Source organism: Spea bombifrons, chromosome 8 (assembly GCF_027358695.1).
Source record: "Spea bombifrons isolate aSpeBom1 chromosome 8, aSpeBom1.2.pri, whole genome shotgun sequence".
Lineage (NCBI taxonomy): Eukaryota > Metazoa > Chordata > Amphibia > Anura > Pelobatidae > Spea > Spea bombifrons.
The window spans coordinates 6,204,627-6,223,163 of record NC_071094.1 but is presented as its reverse complement, the minus strand read 5'-3'; the positions used below and the strand labels follow the sequence as shown (position 1 = coordinate 6,223,163).

At 44.7% G+C, this 18,537-nt stretch overlaps 1 protein-coding gene across 3 annotated transcripts in view; it reads right to left on the bottom strand.

Annotated features, from left to right (window-relative positions):
* The window catches only part of FNBP1 (formin binding protein 1), a 172,697-nt gene that overhangs the window by 20,305 nt on the left and 133,855 nt on the right, over window positions 1-18,537 (bottom strand). For all 3 annotated transcript variants that reach the window (XM_053472819.1, XM_053472820.1, XM_053472821.1), the window contains exons 4-6: window positions 18,076-18,223; window positions 9,750-9,812; window positions 8,279-8,383 (exon numbers count right to left, since the gene is read on the bottom strand). In XM_053472819.1, the coding sequence (XP_053328794.1) occupies window positions 8,279-8,383; window positions 9,750-9,812; window positions 18,076-18,223 (316 nt within the window). The remainder of the gene's footprint in view (window positions 1-8,278; window positions 8,384-9,749; window positions 9,813-18,075; window positions 18,224-18,537) is intronic.

The following is an 18,537-nucleotide window of genomic DNA, read 5'->3' as shown; positions in this document are numbered from 1 at the left end:
TTTAGAAGGATGTACCTTCAGGCTTTCTTTGGAAGGGACCATTAGGCTTCGTTAGGGCCATGCATGACTACAACTCCCATGCCTCTCCGACGGACCCGACATATGGCTTCTAATTAATCAATACCACAATTATTACTAAGCCCGGAACCCTTCATGGGATCTAATCCGGTGTTCAATCCAGCTGACTCTAAGTGAATTAAAACCAGCCACATATATTTAAAGGGACAGTAAAGTCGTAAAATAACCTATTCAGGGCTGGATAAACACCAGATGACAGTGAACAAGTACTGCCGCTGGCAGCTAGCTTTCTGGGCTACTTTACACCGACGCTTCCCTGGCTCGTGAATAGTTAAGCCTCCGGCTTTTAAGGCAACCTAAATGATCGTGCCCAGATCTGTTCTGCATCCGCTGGATCTCATGTTTGGTCACATTTACATTCTTAAGTAGGGCTGCAACAACTAATCGATAAAATCGATAATAATCGATAATGAAATTCGTTGGCAACGAATTTCATTATCGATTAGTTGAATCGATTATTATCGATTATAAAATGAGGGTTTTTTCAGAGCAAACGCTCTGAAAAATCCCCCTCATTATATAATCCGTTTAGTCTGACTCACCGTCTCACAGCAGCAGCTCCTACTTACTCCCCCTCCCTGTAATCACTGTGACAACTGGCCCCGCCCCCTTCCTTCTCCAGGCCAGAACCACATGGCTGTGACACTCGTCTAACTGTAAGTATATGTATATATAATGTGTATGTGTGTGTGTATGTATATATATATATATATATATATATATATATATATATATATATAGTGTGTATATATGTATGTAATATATATATATATATATTTGGGCTACTGAAAGTTAGGGGAGGTGGGGGTTAATTTAGGGGCAGTTATGGTTAGTGGGGTGTTTAGGGTTAATTTAGGGGCAGTTAGGGTTAATTTAGGGGCAGTTATGTTAATAGGGTGTTTAGGGTTAATTTAGGAGCAGCTGTGGTTAATGGGGTGTTTGGGGTTAATTTGAGGCAGTTGTGGTTAATGGTGTATTTAGGGGATGCTGTGGTTGATGGGGTCTTTAGGGTTAATTTAGGGGATGCTGTGGTTAAGGGGGTGTTAAGGGTTAATTTAGGGGCAGTTATGGTTAATGGGGAGTTTAGGGTTAATTTAGGGGAATCTAAATCCTGGGGGCAGTGAAGTGACATATCTGGGGGTATAAGGCATATACAGTATATAAGGCATATGTGGGGAGGGCAGTGTGGCATGTCTGGGGAGGACGGAGTGGTGTATCAGGGTGTATAAGGCATATCTGGGGGTAGAGTGGCATATCTGGGGGTAGAGAAGTGGCATGTCTGGGAGGCAGGGTAAGATATTATTGTTTATTGTTTTATATAGCGCCATCATATTCCATAGCGCTGTACAATGGGTAGACATGACATTAGAAGTAGTATATAACATATTCTTGGTTATATATAACATGGTTATATGGTATATTCTTCCCAGCATTTAAGGTGCAGCTTGTGTTATAGTAATGAGATCTACTGTAATGGAGACACAAAACCTCTAGCAGAACATGTTTGTTTTCGAGGCAGCACGGATCACACGCGTGTTATTTAAGCGCACTGGTGTAAAATGATCAAGGTGCCCGCCGAGCCCTTGGGGCCGAGGAGAGGACAGACATCATCAGGTTAGCCGTCAGCGACAGCTCTTACAAGGCCCAGGGGCTAGTAGATCCTCTCGGGGTAAATCTCATGTAGCTGTTTGGTCTGCTGGATAATTAAAGCCAATAAATCCTTAATGAAATGTACAGCGGCCCCCTGAGCTCTGTGCTCTCCCCCGGGCCGGGTCACTGCCTGCAGGGTCATCCGGCAGAGTGTATTTAATAAAGTGCTGAATCCCCCTCTCGTTACTGCTGTACTTAATACAAACAGCCCATGCAGAAAAGCCAGCCAGAAGCCTACGGACCCCCACAAGGCGAAGGACGGTCTGCTTGCCGTGGTCTCCATTTCAGTGCCGCCGGGTCAATTGAAAGCGTCTTTAATACAAAATGGTGCATAGTGATCACCCGTGTTTACATAATTCATATCTCAGGAGGGTTGGGTAATAGGAGGCTGACGCGAGCGAGTTATTGTACGTTAGCGGTTCCCACTGCAGGTTTGCTTGGCCTCTGGTACATTGTATTACTCTCTAAATAAACACATTTGACATGTTAAAACTGGCAGTTTTTGGTACTCCCCATGTTTTTGTTTTTTTTTTAGCCAAAGAGTTTTTCTTTAATCTGCTTTCCTAATAGTGAGATTGTTAACGGCACAGTGCCCGTACGATGCCGTACACAACATGGCCCCAGTGAGCCGCTGCTACCAATGATATGGTAGGTAAACAACTTTCTGGTCAGGAGAGAAAAAAAAAAAGACAGGAAAAGTGAGAGCACTTCATGCCTTTATTTACAAGATGAACTTCCCTAAAAAGAAACCGATGAAGATTGCAGCAATGACAACAACAAGTGATGGGATAGGGTTGCCTTGATCTCTCAGCATTGCTTTAGACTAGGGCTGCAACAACTAATCGATAATAATCGATAATGAAATTCGTTGGCAACGAATTTCATTATCGATTAGTTGAATCGATTATTATCGATTATAAAATGAGGGTTTTTTCAAAGCAAACGCTCTGAAAAATCCCCCTCATTAAATAATCCGTTTAGTCTGACTCACCGTCTCACAGCAGCAGCTCCTACTTACTCGCCCTCCCTGTAATCACTGTGACAACTGGCCCCGCCCCTTCCTTCTCCAGGCCAGAACCACATGGCTGTGACACTCATCAAACTGTAAGTATATGTGTGTATATATATATATATATATATATATATATATAAAATGTGTGTGTGTATATATATATATATATATATATATGTGTGTGTGTGTGTGTATATGTGTGTATGTTATATATATATATACATATATATATATATATATATATATATATATGTATATATATATTTGGGCTACTGAAAATTAGGGAAGGTGGGGGTTAATTTAGGGGCAGTTATGGTTAGTGGGATGTTTAGGGTTAATTTAGGGGCAGTTATGGTTAATTGGGTGTTTAGGGTTAATTTAGGGGCAGTTATGTCAGGGCTCGACAAATCCCAGGTCGCCATGGCGACAGATAATTTTGTCCTGGCGCCTAGGTTTTGTCAGCCTCTTACATCCAGAAAAAATTGTGGATTTAAGAGGCTGAGTCACCACACGGGGGCGTTGCTGCTACTGTCTGCCCAGAAGTCTAGGCAGACAGCACAGCCACTCCGAGCCCGCCCCCGAGCCTGAGATCACTCCCACGGAGTGATCCTGTAGGCTGAAAACGCGGTTGCTGGAAAAGCAGCACTCGTGTTTTCAGCTGCCACAGGCAGCCTCAGGGAAGGGGTTTTTGTGTTGATTGGGTCCCCACACAAGTCTGGGGACCTCACCCAACACCCCCCAGCTGCCTGATCGCTCCATGGGAGCGACAGCGCAGCGTTAACCCCTTCAATGCCGCGATCGCGGCATTTAGGGGTTAATTCCCGTTTTGGGGGCTTTGCTGCTGGTGGTCTGCCTGGAAGCCCAGGCAGACCAGCAACAGCAAAAACGAGCCCCCACAAGCCCTTTGATGACTCCTGTAGGTATGGAAGCCTACAGCAGTCATCAAAGAGACTCCCTCTGCAATGGCTGGTCCATAGACCAGCAATTGAGTCCCAGATGCAGCTTCAGGGACAGGGGAGAGGGTTCTTCGGTCTCCACATGAGTGTGGAGACCAGCCCCAACACCCCCCCCCCGCTGCCTGATCGCTCCCTGAGAGCGACAGTGCAGTGTTAACCCCTTCAATGCCGCGATCGCGGCGTTTTAGGGGTTAACTCCCGTTTTGTAAGGGGCTCTGCTGCCGGTGGTCTGCCTGGAAGCCCAGGCAGACCAGCAACAGCAAAAAAACGAGCCCCCACAAGCCCTTTGATGATTCCTGTAGGCATAGAAGCCTACAGCAGTCATCATAGACTCCCCCCTGCAATGGCTGGTCTATTGACCAGCAATTGCTTCCCAGCTGCCAGAGGCAGCTTCAGGGACAGGGTGAGAGGGTTCTTTGGTCTCGCCATGAGTGTGGAGACCAGCCCCAACACCCCCCTGCTGCCTGATCACTCCATGAGAGCGAAGGTATGACACATTCGTGGCATTGCAGGGGTTAACATTTGTCCCCACAAGCTTGTGGGGACTAAATATCTGTCAATGCTGTGCTCCAATGGAACATCAGCATCGAAAGAGTTAAAAAAATGTATTAAAAAAAAACAAACAAACAGCACTGACCTGAAAGTCCAGGGTGCTTCCAGGTCAAACGCTGTGAGTTTAGTAAGTGGGCTGATGATGATCAGATCCCTCCTGACCAACTGTTAGTTTAAAAAAATCCTGGCTCCTAACTTTTTTACCTGGCGCCTAGATTCACAACAAATTTGTCAAGCCCTGAGTTATGTTAATAGGGTGTTTAGGGTTAGTTTAGGAGCAGCTGTGGTTAATGGGGTGTTTGGGGTTAATTTGAGGCAATTGTGGTTAATGGTGTGTTTAGGGTTAATTTAGGGGATGCTGTGGTTAAGGGGGTGTTAAGGGTTAATTTAGGGGCAGTTATGGTTAATGGGGAGTTTAGGGTTAATTTAGGGGAATCAAAATCCTGGGGGCAGTGAAGTGACATATCTGGGGGTATAAGGCATATACAGTATATAAGGCATATGTGGGGAGGGCAGTGTGGCATGTCTGGGGAGGACGGAGTGGTGTATCAGGGTGTATAAGGCATATCTGGGGGTTGAGAAGTGGCATGTCTGGTAGGCAGGGTGGCATGTCTGGGGAGGATGGAGTGGGGTATCAGGGGATATAAGGCGTATCAGGCACAGTGGCAGATGTGGGAGGCAGCGTGGAGTGGCAGATGTGGGCGGCAGCGTGGCATATGTGGGAGGCATTGTGGAGTGGCAGATGTGGGAGGCAGCATGGCGTGGTATATGTGGGGAGGGCAGGGTGGCATGTCTGGGGAGGATGGAGTGGTGTTTCAGGGGGTATAAGGCGTATCAGGCACAGTGGCATGCGGAGGGTAGAGAGGAGTGGCAGATGTGGGAGGCGGCGTGGCAGATGTGAGAGGCAGCGTGGAGTGCTGTGGTAGGCAGCGTGGCATATGTGGGGCATGTCTGGCATGTCTGGGAGGCAGCGTAGCAAGCCTGGGCTCAAATGTGCATATATTGGGGGGCTGGTTGGGAAATAAAGACAAGAAATGTATTATCAAAGTTTTTTTATTCTGCTGTTTGTATTTAACATCATTTGTTTAGTAAATTATTTTAAATAAATGAAAAATTTACATTCATTTTTTTATCCGATTAATCGATTAATCGAAAAAATAATCGGCCACCTAATCGATTATTAAAATAATCGTTAGTTGCAGCCCTACTTTAGACGACTTCTCTGTAACGACCTTCTTTATCTTAATGCTTTCATCTTTCAGGACTTGATTTTCATCTGACAGCTGTATTATTTCAGACTGAAGTCTCTTACATTCCTCCACTAGCTTCCGTGTTTCAGTATCATCCATGGAAGCACTGCCTTTTGATCCAGGCAGACAGGTAAAGAGTTTAGAAGATTCATGTGTCGGCTTCTCATGTTCGTGTGGCATGTCAAACACGCATCTTAATTTTGAATCCATAAGATCATCAGGCTTTGCGTCTTTCCACACGGCTTCCATATCTGATGTATTTGACGGTGCAAATATTGTCTGTACCATGAACTTATGTTTACTCTTTTCATTTGGGTCATAGTCGAAGGGCTGTAGCATTACAGAGACCGTTACTGTAGCCCCAGGGTCTATTGTACCGCATTTGGTCGCACACATATTTGGTCGCACACAGTAACGTCGGGGGGCTGTAGTTTTCACCTTGAAACACACTTTTCTTTCTGATGGATTTCGAAGCTTGAGATTTGTGGTGACAACATCCGTAAACGGACCTCTGAATTTGAGCTCGTTGGGCGGGTCAAGGATGAGGATCTGTTCGTGCTTGGGCATTATGGCCCCGCCGGCTGCAGCCATGCACCTCACAACTGCCAGACGATTCTCGAGGAGAAAAAAAAAAAAAGCTGGGAAAGGTGAAGGCCTTCGGTGTGGAGCGGTGCACAGGGCCCGCGGAGACGGAACAGCAGGGCCGGCTTAGTCCTAAACGAGGCCGCGCGATGGTGGTCGGCTTGGGCGGTGGTAGATTGCGTGCTCTATCGGGTTACTCTCCGCCTCCCCCAGCGCCCTGTCACCGCTGACTCTACACAGCACAGTTGCGGCAACCGCACAATGCCCCGAGCACGTCAGGAACGGGCGTGACAACAACGGTCACTCCCCATGTTATTTGGCTCCGTTTAAACATCTTAGAAGCCAGCAGGTGTCGCTATAACTAAAGGACAATAAGGTTCATAATATCATACTATTAATAATAATTTATTATTATATTTTATTTAGATGACGGCAACAATTTCCGTTTCTTAGGCGCTTCTTACAGCCCCTACTTTCAAAGGATCTGACAAAACTAGAACCCAGCGACGAAGACGAGCCGATGAATTATGTACAGAGATTAAAGGTAAAGCAAGTTTAAAAACTGTATTCACGTAGGCATTTTAATGCAAAATGCTGACTTATGTTTATAGCTGGTGCGTAACGACTGACAGGCTGGAACAGGTGGACAATATGGAGCGGAGCTTCTGCGCATGGTGACCATCAAGCAGCCCATTGTTTAGCGATCGCGACCTGTGATTCCGCGGGGAAGACTCTGGCAGAGGTTTGACGTAAAGACACATACTTGCAGAGAAGACAAATTCTGCTGGATAATGACAGCCGATGTTTCACTTCCCCGAAGCACGTGAAGCTAACCACTTCCTCAAAAAGCTGAAGAAACCCCGTTAGAAGCGACTGTGTTTTGCAACCCTGTTACAGCCCGTGATTGGTACAGAACCGAGTGCATCCGAGGCACTGGAGCAGCTGCCTGGCACACGTGGCGGGGGTTAAAGAGAGAAAACTATCTCTCGCTGCCAAATGTACTCTTCTAGCGCATCACCTATCATCTAACATAATAAAATATCAGAAATCAAGAAACCCCACCCATTAGGGGAGGACCAGCATGCCCCATATGCAAATGACAATGAAAATAACAGATTATTTGCATATGGGGGAAGAATGTCACACTAGCATAGGCCACCCCTTTTCCTCTTGGCAGTTTAACGTGCATTCTTATCGCATAGAGGCCCATGCGCCGAATGCATAATCCCAGGGCCTTGGTACAGCCGGCATCCTGAATGGGAAGCCATAACTCCTGCACTGTTGCCTTCTTCATTGCATGGTGTCCCATGATCTAAAGACGCATGTCTCCCACCAGGGCAAGGAGAGCCTGGTTATGATATATATATGATATACTAAATACATTTAGTTATTTCCGTAACGTTGTGATGTCATACTTCATACTTCAACATGCAGAGTCCTTAACTAGAATACCCAGTGATTGCGTCATTATTTAAAGCACCCTCTTCTTTACCCAAAGGGTGCCCATGCTACAAACTGAGAAAACAGAATCCATGTAGTTCATTTGAGGACCACACAGACCTCTTCACTTCAGAAGAGATTTCCTTCGACATCAGCGTCATGTGAGGGCCGGCCGTATCAATGCGATTACACAAGCTCTTCCGCAAAACAATCGAGCGTTAGAACTCGGCCCGAACAATCCCTTCTTTTTGCGTTTGTAAGGTTTATGTAACGACGGGTTTGTCACATGCTGCATCCCAGCGCACAACTGACAGGGCGGCATTCACTGACGGCCCCTGGCGGCCCGTTATCTCCCACATGCACACAGGACAGCTTGTGCAGCGTTCGCATCCATCTTAATCGTTTTGATAACCTCCCGCTAAACTCTTTTTTTTTTGCTGATAACAGAAAGCCGGTTGTAGAACACAATCTTTCGCCCTAGCGGCCAGCCAGACGTTCTTAACCTACGGAGTCTGACAGCAGAAAACAAACACTTCTGAAAGCCTCCAGCTCTGGAACACATTGTCAGCCTCTCCGGCTGCTCGTGTTCTGCGAGCGCTTGATTAAAAAACGTGCCGGACGCGAATATATTCCCAGCAAGTCGTGCCGTTCCTCACCAAAGACATTTTGGGGAATTCCAAAGCACAAAGTGTGATTATCAGGGGTTCCAATACAGAAATGGCCTCCTTAATAAGGAGGGAAATTCACATCATACTCACTTTTTCGACATCTGCTTTTGTCACGTTAATATCCGCGTCCATTTTCTCGAAGTACTGCTGCGCCCGGTCTGCCTCCTTGCAATCCCTCTCAAACCTTCTTTTGCTCTGTGAACGAGAATAAGTGATTGCTTTGTCGTTATTAATGACCTTCTAGCAAAAAGACCCAATAAATGGAAATTCCGGACAGCGCCGGTGGTCCGATATTCCCAGGTCCACACGCAAAAGAAACCCAAATTTGCCAAACATGTGTTGGTCTTGGGTTCTTCTCCACTGAATTTGAGCTGTGGCGGTGCGTCTGCCATGGACAGCTATCCCATTCATGACTTTGTCTCCATACTAATAATGGTTGTTGGGGACCCACAAGCCCCACGATTATTGGCAAAAGGGGAAAGCTACCAAAGAGACCCCCGTAGGATCTATAACGCAAAGCCTGCAGTGTCCTGAGTGGGTCGCGCAGAGTAGTTAGAATTATACAGAACGTAGGGGGAACGATAACACAACAGGGCCGCCTAGATTGGTAACTGGGGTAAAAAGACGGTATTTGGGGGATTAAGATAGACACGTGACATCTTCCGATTTAAAAAGATAACGGTGTGGTTTGGGTGATGTTACACAGAAACGGACAGACGGCGGTGCTGGTCTCTGACACCCCAGGGAGAGAGTGCAGATATTACTCAGCGCAGGAAACGGCTTCTACAGGAAGTCACTAAAATAGTTGAAAGAGGGGGGGGGAAGTATGCTGTTAAAACTCAGCAGTGTAAGTGGGTCGGTTAAGGTCCGTTCATGAGATTCGCTGAGCGACAGCTTGGTTTTCTGGTAATAGATACATAAAGCTCGGCAGACCGCTTCACAAACCGGCCAGACCCCAAAAGTTAGCCAAATCAGATATTTTTTGCACTGAACTAGCGGAAGGCACTATAGTCCAGATTTTCCATAAATCAGACCGGCACAAATCATTCAGTAAACCGGATCCAAGTGACGAATCCAGAAATATTATAATCTACTGAGTTTTTTTGGCACAAATATAGGAAAAAGTTCATGTTTTGTTTTTTTTTTAATGGTGATCAATCAGGAAAAAAAGAAATCTTTGAGGGCTGCAGATAAACTATGATTTCCCTACAGAAAGAACGCACCAGAGACGTCCGCGAGATATTACGCTGCACCTGTCATGGAAACCACTAAATTCTGTGCGCCTCCAGTCCTCAAAGGCTAATTTGGGACAATCATGCCATTTTTCATTTTCTAACACCAAAACAAACCAGCTAGGGGTGAGCTGTACAGCAATGTATGGGTTAATCCGGCCAACCCCTTGTCTAAGAAATCCATTCCTGTCACTCCTGATTCTTTCTGAGACCTGCGTCTCCATAGGACGTGAGGGTCGGAGGGCGGGGACTGACCTCTGACCTGTATTTCCTGACATAAGAGGTTCGAGGCCGGGGTCTGACCTCTGACCTTTATTTCCCGTACTCACCGCTTCCAGCTGCTTCCAGCATGTCTCCATGTGCTGCTGCGCCTTGCGACCTTCATGGAAGTTCTGTAAGACAAAAAGCTCAGACATCAAACAAAATAAAAGAGAATAAAAAAAGGAAATTGTCTCAAAAAAGTAGAAAAGGAACACTTCAAAGCAATCCTGTACATTGTTTTAATGTTATTATTTATTTTTTCTGTGGGGTGTTGGTTCAATCCATACCGAAATAGAAGACAAAAAGAATTCTATATAAACATATTGTTGTGGAATATATTATTACATGTTCAAAGGCCACAAAAATAGAAGATTTTCCCCATGTATTATTTTTTCTGTAATGTTATTCTGCGCTTCCCTGGGATTTCCACTTTTTCCCCCCCGTGTTGTTTATTGTTCTTGTAGTCGTTAAACTCGCAATAAAGGTTGTATGAGGACCACCGGCTTATTTTGTGACCCTGGCATTTTCCTCTGAGATATCTCTTTAACTATATCCAAGAATGCTCGGTGGGTAGGCATAAAACGTTAATAAGCAAATCTTATTAAAAGATCTCATGGAATGGAAGAATTCATGCCATCAGAATCTACATATGTGTTGCCGACGACCTACAAAAATTCAGAAGAGACACTCATTCGGCAGAAAAAAATAATCATTAACTAGCAGAAAGGTTATTCAGTGGGCTTCGGTGTCTTCACGGGCCAGGGGGATGTCACTCTAATGCTTGTTAATGCGTCGCGCTGCTACCATGCAAAATGCAGTTGGTTCACGGTCTGGACATTCTATCTTTTTGTGCCAACTTAGAAGTAAATGCAGATTTTAAGAAAGAAAGTATTGGATGAGCCCAAAGCTTGCCTCTTAAAGCTCTGAATGCTGTCTGTGGCAAATGACCCGGGTAACTCAATGCCCCCGGGTAGCTCAATGTGAGTTATATCTGCTCATCTGACCTATGAAGCCGGAGTCACATTGAGAAGCTCTCGGCTGCGGCGGTGAATCCATAGAAGGTATTGCAGCTAAAAATCTGGCACCCCCACAGCTTCGTGTGTTCCCGACAGCAGGAGGGAGAAGCAGCAGCCTCCGCACCCCGTGCTTTTTTTTTTATTGCGGATGGACGGATGGACGGACGCAATGCAGCATGGAGTTTTGTTTTTTCCAAGACATCCCGAATCATGACGAGGCTGGGTGGATTTATTTATCCTCCCTACCAGACATCCAAAATTAAATGTAAACCGTTTCAGGAGATCTTTAAAGGGACGTCCCTTCCATTATATGCTTTTTTTTTTAAATCACACGATACCTGTGCAGTACCTTTAATTTTTTGGGGTGCAAATGCAAGGGGGGGGATTCTGCAGAATTACCCCTCATTCATCAGAAGTATTGGGCAGATTATGGAAGGATACATATTAAAGTACTCACGGGGGGGCTATGGTTACTTTAATAATCATTCTTCTTTAGTTTGGGACATCTGTGTGTTAAGGAAAGGAATTGGTGCTAACGTAATGGTATTGTTTTAAAGCCCGTCTACAAATATAATACTTGGTAACCAAAAAAACCTAATAATAAAGCAGTATTTAAATAGGCTCCATCTTTTTAGGGGTCAGTTAAGCTGATTCTGTTTATCTCGCTGTCTCCTCCTTTCTGCATGCGGCTTGGATCCCAATTTAGGCTGCTGGGATCGGCCCATCTACAGACCCCTTCACACGAGGGATCTAGAACATTAAAAAAATAAAACTCAACAAATAAATGTAAAACATTTTAAAAAAATGTTCATTAACCACTTGGATGTTTTTTATTGATGGAGTTTCCTGCTGGGGGGGGGGGCTGTTATTTTTGCTCCTGTGCTTTTAAACAATCTCTTCTTCCCACATCTGGAATCTGCACTTCCCGTTAAGTCCGGTATTAACATCGCATGGAACAAATATTCTTTTTTGGCTGAAACGCGTAAACAGCGGCGGATCATCGGCCTGTCGCAGCGTACTTTTTATTATCCGGGCCGTTTAAAAGCCAAAGAGGATGGGTGGGCATCCGGAGACGCAACGCACAGACCCGCTCCCCGATAAAAATAAATTAAAAAAATTTGATTTATGAACATTGAAGGAACAAAAATAAAATAAAACCATACTATAAATAATAATAGTCCTATCGCTGACAGACACTTTCTAAATGCTCACAAAGGGTTACATTGGTAAAACAAAAAGAAAACAGGAAGAAGGTTGCAGCTGCCCGCCTCGCTGTATTTTTCCTCTGAGATTCACTGCATTTGGTAAATACGCCTCTATATATTTCCCTGCCCTCCGCAGATGCGGCTACCATGCAGCAGCCAACGTCGCTGTCCAAGCATGCGCCAGGGGCAATAATCAGCCAAGAACGGTCTCTGTGCCCCTCTGTGCCGTAAAAACTATAAGGGTCTTAGGAATGGTTAAGAACCATCCACTTTGGTTCTCCTCCACGTTTGGAACGGGGTGAGAACCAGGGAGATTGTGTCAATGCTTTGCCCGGTCCGGTTTTGTATGTTCTGGGGAAATTGGTTTTTGGCAAATCATGGTATAATAATGAATGGAAGAGGGAACCAGGGCTGGAGTTGTTTAGGAGACTGAATGGGGGTCTTATGGGTGAAGAGGGCAATTAAGGCATCCCCTGGGTGGCCCTGTAGGCAAACCTCACAAGCGTTTCTTAGATTAGAATCCAGTAAGACTAGGAAGGATTGGTGATTTTTATTGAAACAAAAATATTGTTTTTGTTTTTTCTAGGGCTGGCCCCTATTTACTGCGTGTGACATCACTGATGAACCTTGGAAAGCTCTGTAAATCCCCCTGGCATGACAACGGTGGAAATCCGCACAGCCAAGGAGCGGGTCATTTCCATATGAAACAATTACTACATTATTATTGCTGAAAGGAAACACAACCCATACGCATCAACAGATTATCGGGGGGGATTATTTATAAGCAAGTGTTATTAGGGACACATTTATTTCATTTGCCTGGAACGGAGTCACCTTGTGGGGTGGGATGTGATGTATCTACCGATGATTTTGCATACAGATAGCACAGGGGTGATTAGGAAAGTACCAGCAGTCTCTGTACCCCGGGGGCTTTTTATTAACCCTTTTGCTGCGAAACAGCCTTGCTGTTTTACTTTATAGGCGGTTAAATGGTTAAACAAGTTAAGACAACTTCTACCGCAGACAAAGTCCTAACTCAGATTTTAACCCTTCCAGCGCACGCTGTATAATTCTCTGACCATGCTTTCAGCCCTGGTTTCCAATTTCCGGCCCTTAGTGGTACGTCGTAAATAAACAAGCCTTTATCCGCGGCCCGACCATTATGTGCGGTTTCCTATTGAGCTTTTCCTATCCGAACATTACGCTTCAATAACTGCTTTCCTCCGGGTGCTTTGTGTTTCCGCTGCAGAGAATACGCAAGCGTCTTATAGAGACAGCGGATACAAAGCGGAGGCCGTGAGCACATACAGGAGATGCCGGCTGCACACGCATGTTATATGCCCTGAACACAGACCCCCGGGACATGGTGATCGTCGTGGGCAGCTAATCAAGGCTCTCTTTCTCTCTGATTGGAGCATTTAATCCCCTGTGAGTCTGTTGGCCAGTAAAAGCCCGAATACTATCCTTGCTATAGGACATATTATACTGGGATTTCTCAAATTATCCCGTGTTGTATTTTAAAAGTCAGCATATATTTTGCTTTGATACCGGGGTCTGACATAATATATTAAGAATTCCAGATCAAAGGGACAAAAAGAGAAGGACATGTCATAGGAAGCATCAAACTGCCGTGTGGAGGGACTCTCTGACTAATTTAAGTCTATGGAGGAACGGACTTCATTAGCATTACCATAAAGCATCAGCTCCGTGTGGTGTTTGAGCCGGGAAAGGCGCCCAAAATATCACATGACTGACAACAATGGCGCCTCCAGGTCTGCAGATAAAGGGAGTTTAAAATAAAATCCTCTTTTCCTCACGGTTACACAATATCACTAAATATGGCCCTATATTATAAACCCAAAGAAACATACTTGCTTTTCCATTGGATTTCCACTTCAATGGCACAATTTTTGAAACGTTCCTGCATATTTTTTTTTTTAACCGGACAAATTAAACTCTCAGATATAAAATAAGCAGCAACAAAGATAAAATCCCAAGCATTTTTAACAATGTGTTGGTTGACTGGCAAATATTTACAAAATATATTCTTAATTCTCGTTGTTTACAAAAGCCGTTCGCTGGATAACAACACTGTTTACACTCCTGTGATTACCAGAATAGCGTTACTGTATTCACTGGGGATCTCTGGGCAGAACAACACGGAGCTATTATAACCGAAAGGTTATCTCGATGCACCCAAAATTCCTGCCTCGCCTACAGATCCTTAGTATAATCCCTCCAATAATACAAATACATTCTACCCTGGAGGATCGTGGGACTTGTAGTTCCTCTGCGACTGGAGAGGCATAAGATGCCCGACCGTGGATCAGTAGAATGTATCAAAAACACAGAAATGAAAGCAATAATACACCTGATTGGAAACGATTAGTTCATAAACAGAGCATGAAGCATGGACATACAGAGATAAAAAGATGTATGAGTAGCCGAGGAAATTAGGGATTCTTATAGGACTAAAAGAAATTCCAATACACTACCATATAACGGGCCACTGGAACCCAGGAGTGATGGGAGTGATAAAGGGCCATTGGAACCTAGGAGTGATGGGAGTGATAAAGGGCCATTGGAACCTAGGAGTGATGGGATATAAAGGGCCATTGAGACACAGGAGTGATGGGAGTGATAAAGGGCCATTGGAACACAGGAGTGATGGGAGTGATAAAGGGCCATTGGGACACAGGAGTGATGGGAGTGATAAAGGGCCATTGGGACACAGGAGTGATGGGAGTGATAAAGGGCCGTTGGAACACAGGAGTGATGGGAGTGATAAAGGGCCATTGGAACCTAGGAGTGACGGGATAAAGGGCCATTGAGACACAGGAGTGATGGGAGTGATAAAGGGTCATTGGAACACAGGAGTGATGGAAGTGATAAAGGGCCGTTGGAACCTAGGAGTGATGGGATAAAGGGCCATTGAGACACAGGAGTGATGGGAGTGATAAAGGGCCATTGGAACACAGGAGTGATGGGAGTGATAAAGGGCCGTTGGAACACAGGAGTGATGGAAGTGATAAAGGGCCGTTGGAACCTAGGAGTGATGGGATAAAGGGCCATTGAGACACAGGAGTGATGGGAGTGATAAAGGGCCATTGGAACACAGGAGTGATGGGAGTGATAAAGGGCCGTTGGAACACAGGAGTGATGGAAGTGATAAAGGGGCCTCTGTACGCCTATGAAGAGATTCTATTAAAAATCAGCCATTTTCAGCTACAATATTAATTTACAACATTAACCCTGTCTGTGCTGGATTTCTGATCCATTTCATGTTATTTTAATTTGCTTTTCTTTCAAAAACAAGGACATTTCTAAGTGACAATAAAAGTAACGCATGTTAAGACATACCGGTATATAGAAGAGGGCCCCGCTCTAGTGAGCCTATAATCTAATAAGTATATTGTTTTAGGATTCATTTGATTTAGTGGAAAAAAAAAATCCAATAAAAAAGAAAAAAATATTTATGTAAAATACCCTGAATTCCCCCATGTCTCATCTTCTCAGTGCTGATCTGCAGCTGCTCTCAAAAAGGAGTGGAGCACAATGGTAAGAGACAAACCATTATCCTTTATTAGAAAACACGATGACATTATGTGCTTTACTGCCGCCGGCCTGCTAGGTTTTTGTGAAAGTGCAAGAGAGCGCGAATTTTAGAGAGTAACTGGGTTAATAGCAGGACGACCTACCGGCGAAGCCTGACATGAACTGTCATCTTGGTGACTCTAATATGTCATTCATTTCGGACATAAACATTTAGGTAGAGGATCATTCGCTGCTTCCTTATAACTCCCATCACTCCTGTGTTCCAATGGCCCTTAATGGCCCTTTATCACTCCCATCACTCCTGTGTTCCAATGGCCCTTTATCACTCCCATCACTCCTATGTTCCAATGGCCCTTTATCACTCCCATCACTCCTGTGTTCCAATGGCCCTTTATCACTCCCATCACTCCTGTGTTCCAATGGCCCTTTATCACTCCCATCACTCCTGTGTTCCAATGGCACGTTGTGTTCACTGACCCAAGTTTAAGTCTAAAAGGCTAATTGAAAAGTGACCCCGAACTTTTGAATGGTAGTGTGCATTTTCACATTATAGTGGCTATTGTTAATTTTCTCTATATAGAACGTACCGGTGCTGTACAATGAAACTGTAAAGCATTCATAGTCTGCATTCATTTTACTGTCTGTTGTTTACATGCTAAACTATTCAATTTTTGCCAACAGAATTGCAGGATTTGTGTATTTTAAGGATGTGGGGAGATTATTGAGGTGAGAAGTCACTTGCGTGCAATACGGCCACCTTCTCCCGGAGGATGAGCGTAACAAGCAGTGACATCCAGTGCCTATCGGAGGCATGCGCGCCCGGCCCCGGGACAGCTGGCTTCTTTGTCTGTGTTCCAAGATGCTCTCTTGGCAAACACTTAACCCATTCATGTATTTATACTAGTTTTTTACTCTACTCTACACACACTACAAGACCTTATTTTTGGATTTTTTACAACAAACCTTGCCGGTGCGCTTACTCTGTTCAGGAAACACGCGTGTAAGGCTTCAACTTTAACACAGAACCAAGCCCATGCACGGTTACCAGAACGGAGAGACACCGGCAAACCTTTTTTTGGCTTTTGTGCAAAAGCAGCACTTCCTCTGCGGTTACACATCAGGATACGAGTGACACGTTACGGGGTCCTGCAGACAGCAAACACAATGATATTATACAAAAAGGGGACTCGAAACCTCTGGAAACCGGGTCCGAGCGTAGATTAGCATCTGAAACGGTGACATACATTATTGTATCGATACCTTTAAAACCCCTTAAGGACAACGGGTTATCCTTAAACCCATTGAAGACAATGCATTGTGAGCCCATACATGTACAGGCTTTGTCATGAAGGGGTTCAATACGGTCCGGGGTGGATACTAAGTGCTTAGAAACATTGGAGTACGAGTGCATTAATGGGAGCTCAGCTTGTAAGCGAGTGAGTGAGTGAGTGAGTGAGTGAACTGAGCTGCGCCTCCTCAAATACGCAATGAAGTATCTGGCAGAAGCACGAAAGATGAAAAATGAGACAGAAGTCCCACTTTGTAATAGAAAAAAAAAAGAAAAACAATCTATGCATCAAACTGCACGTTGTACAATCTATGTCAGTCCCTGTAAAGCAGACTCCAATGTCCGTTTCATTCATATGGCAGCGAAAGAGAGGGAAGATGATACAGAAGGAATAAGTCATTTAATGTGGAGTCTTTAAGGACTCCCAGCGTCCTTGCTTGACATGTGAGATTGGATGTGAAGTGTATCTGTGTGTGAGGACGTTATTAAATCACTTGTTAACCGCGTTACTGCAGCGCAGATGGACGAGCGCACTTTGGGGAATTGTGACCTGATTTCCCGGACGCGGCCCTGCGGGCAGGCACTGCTCTCGCTTGCTCCTACGCATTATGCGCTCCCAAGTAAAACCTCACGCTTTGCCTACTGTCCGATACTGGCCTGCCTCAGTCGTAAAGCAAACTCTAACACGGCACTACGTGGCAGCACTGTGTTATCTGTGAAAAAATGTCAAATACGATAAGGGGATATTTAAACGTAAACAGGTACCGCCAAACACGTCTCTGCTTTTATCTACAAATACTGTCCTTACCACCAGAACTTACAATGTTTAACAATTCTACATTCCATGAGGTTAGGTGGTTTCGCAGTCACATGCAACCGCGTGCAAGCAAAAGCCCTAAAATTTGTAAAAATAATTTGTATTTTCCTGCAAAATCTCCTGCGGCCACGTGCTAGTCTTTCATATCGGGAATGCACCGCACTTTGTACAGCCCAGTTTACTAAGGAAAAACAATAAAAAAAGGCTGTTTTTTGGGGTGAGTAGAACTGATCATGTTAAGAAAAATATTTTTATAAAACACTGTCCTGTTTCCATGGAAACCTGCACTTGATAGAACCATGCATTCTTTTTAATAGAGACCTATTACAATTGGTTTACGCCGGGGTTGCTCTCCTGGAAGCTGTTGCTTAACTACGGCCCCCTTGATTCTCAGTGGCCCATGGCCGAGGACCATGGCAGTTTTTCTTCAGCAACATCTGTAGAGCTGTCTAAGAGGGAGCCCTGACTACCAGGACCCCTGGGGGTAAAACAAGAAAAGTGAAAACAACTTGCCGATTTTCTCTCCTGTTTAAGCTCCTGCACGAAGCGCGTTAACTCTGCCGTTATCTGTGATGTCATGTTCTCGGAAATGACCTCATGCTGCCCAGCGTAGTCATTCGTTTCGCTTAGGGTGGTTTGGAAGGCTTTGCATGATGTGTACCTATGAAGTAAAACCAAATTTGTTACAGCTTCCAGCGCGTTTAGTCTCAGGACACTGAGATATATTGCGATATATTGTTTGCATCACTGGCCTCCAAGGAAAAATGATTGTGACCGTTCCTTTAAGTCATTGTCACGAAGCAGCAGAGGTTAAGCGAGTCTTAATAAACAGTCTAAATATACATGAATCTGAACGATGCATGGAAGATGGAGGTCAACAAAATACGTATTTTCAGCCCTGCCCCGTTAAAGTGGTACTAAAATAATTTTTTAGAGAAGTTGCTTTTCACATGACAGCGGTGGGCTGAGTAGACT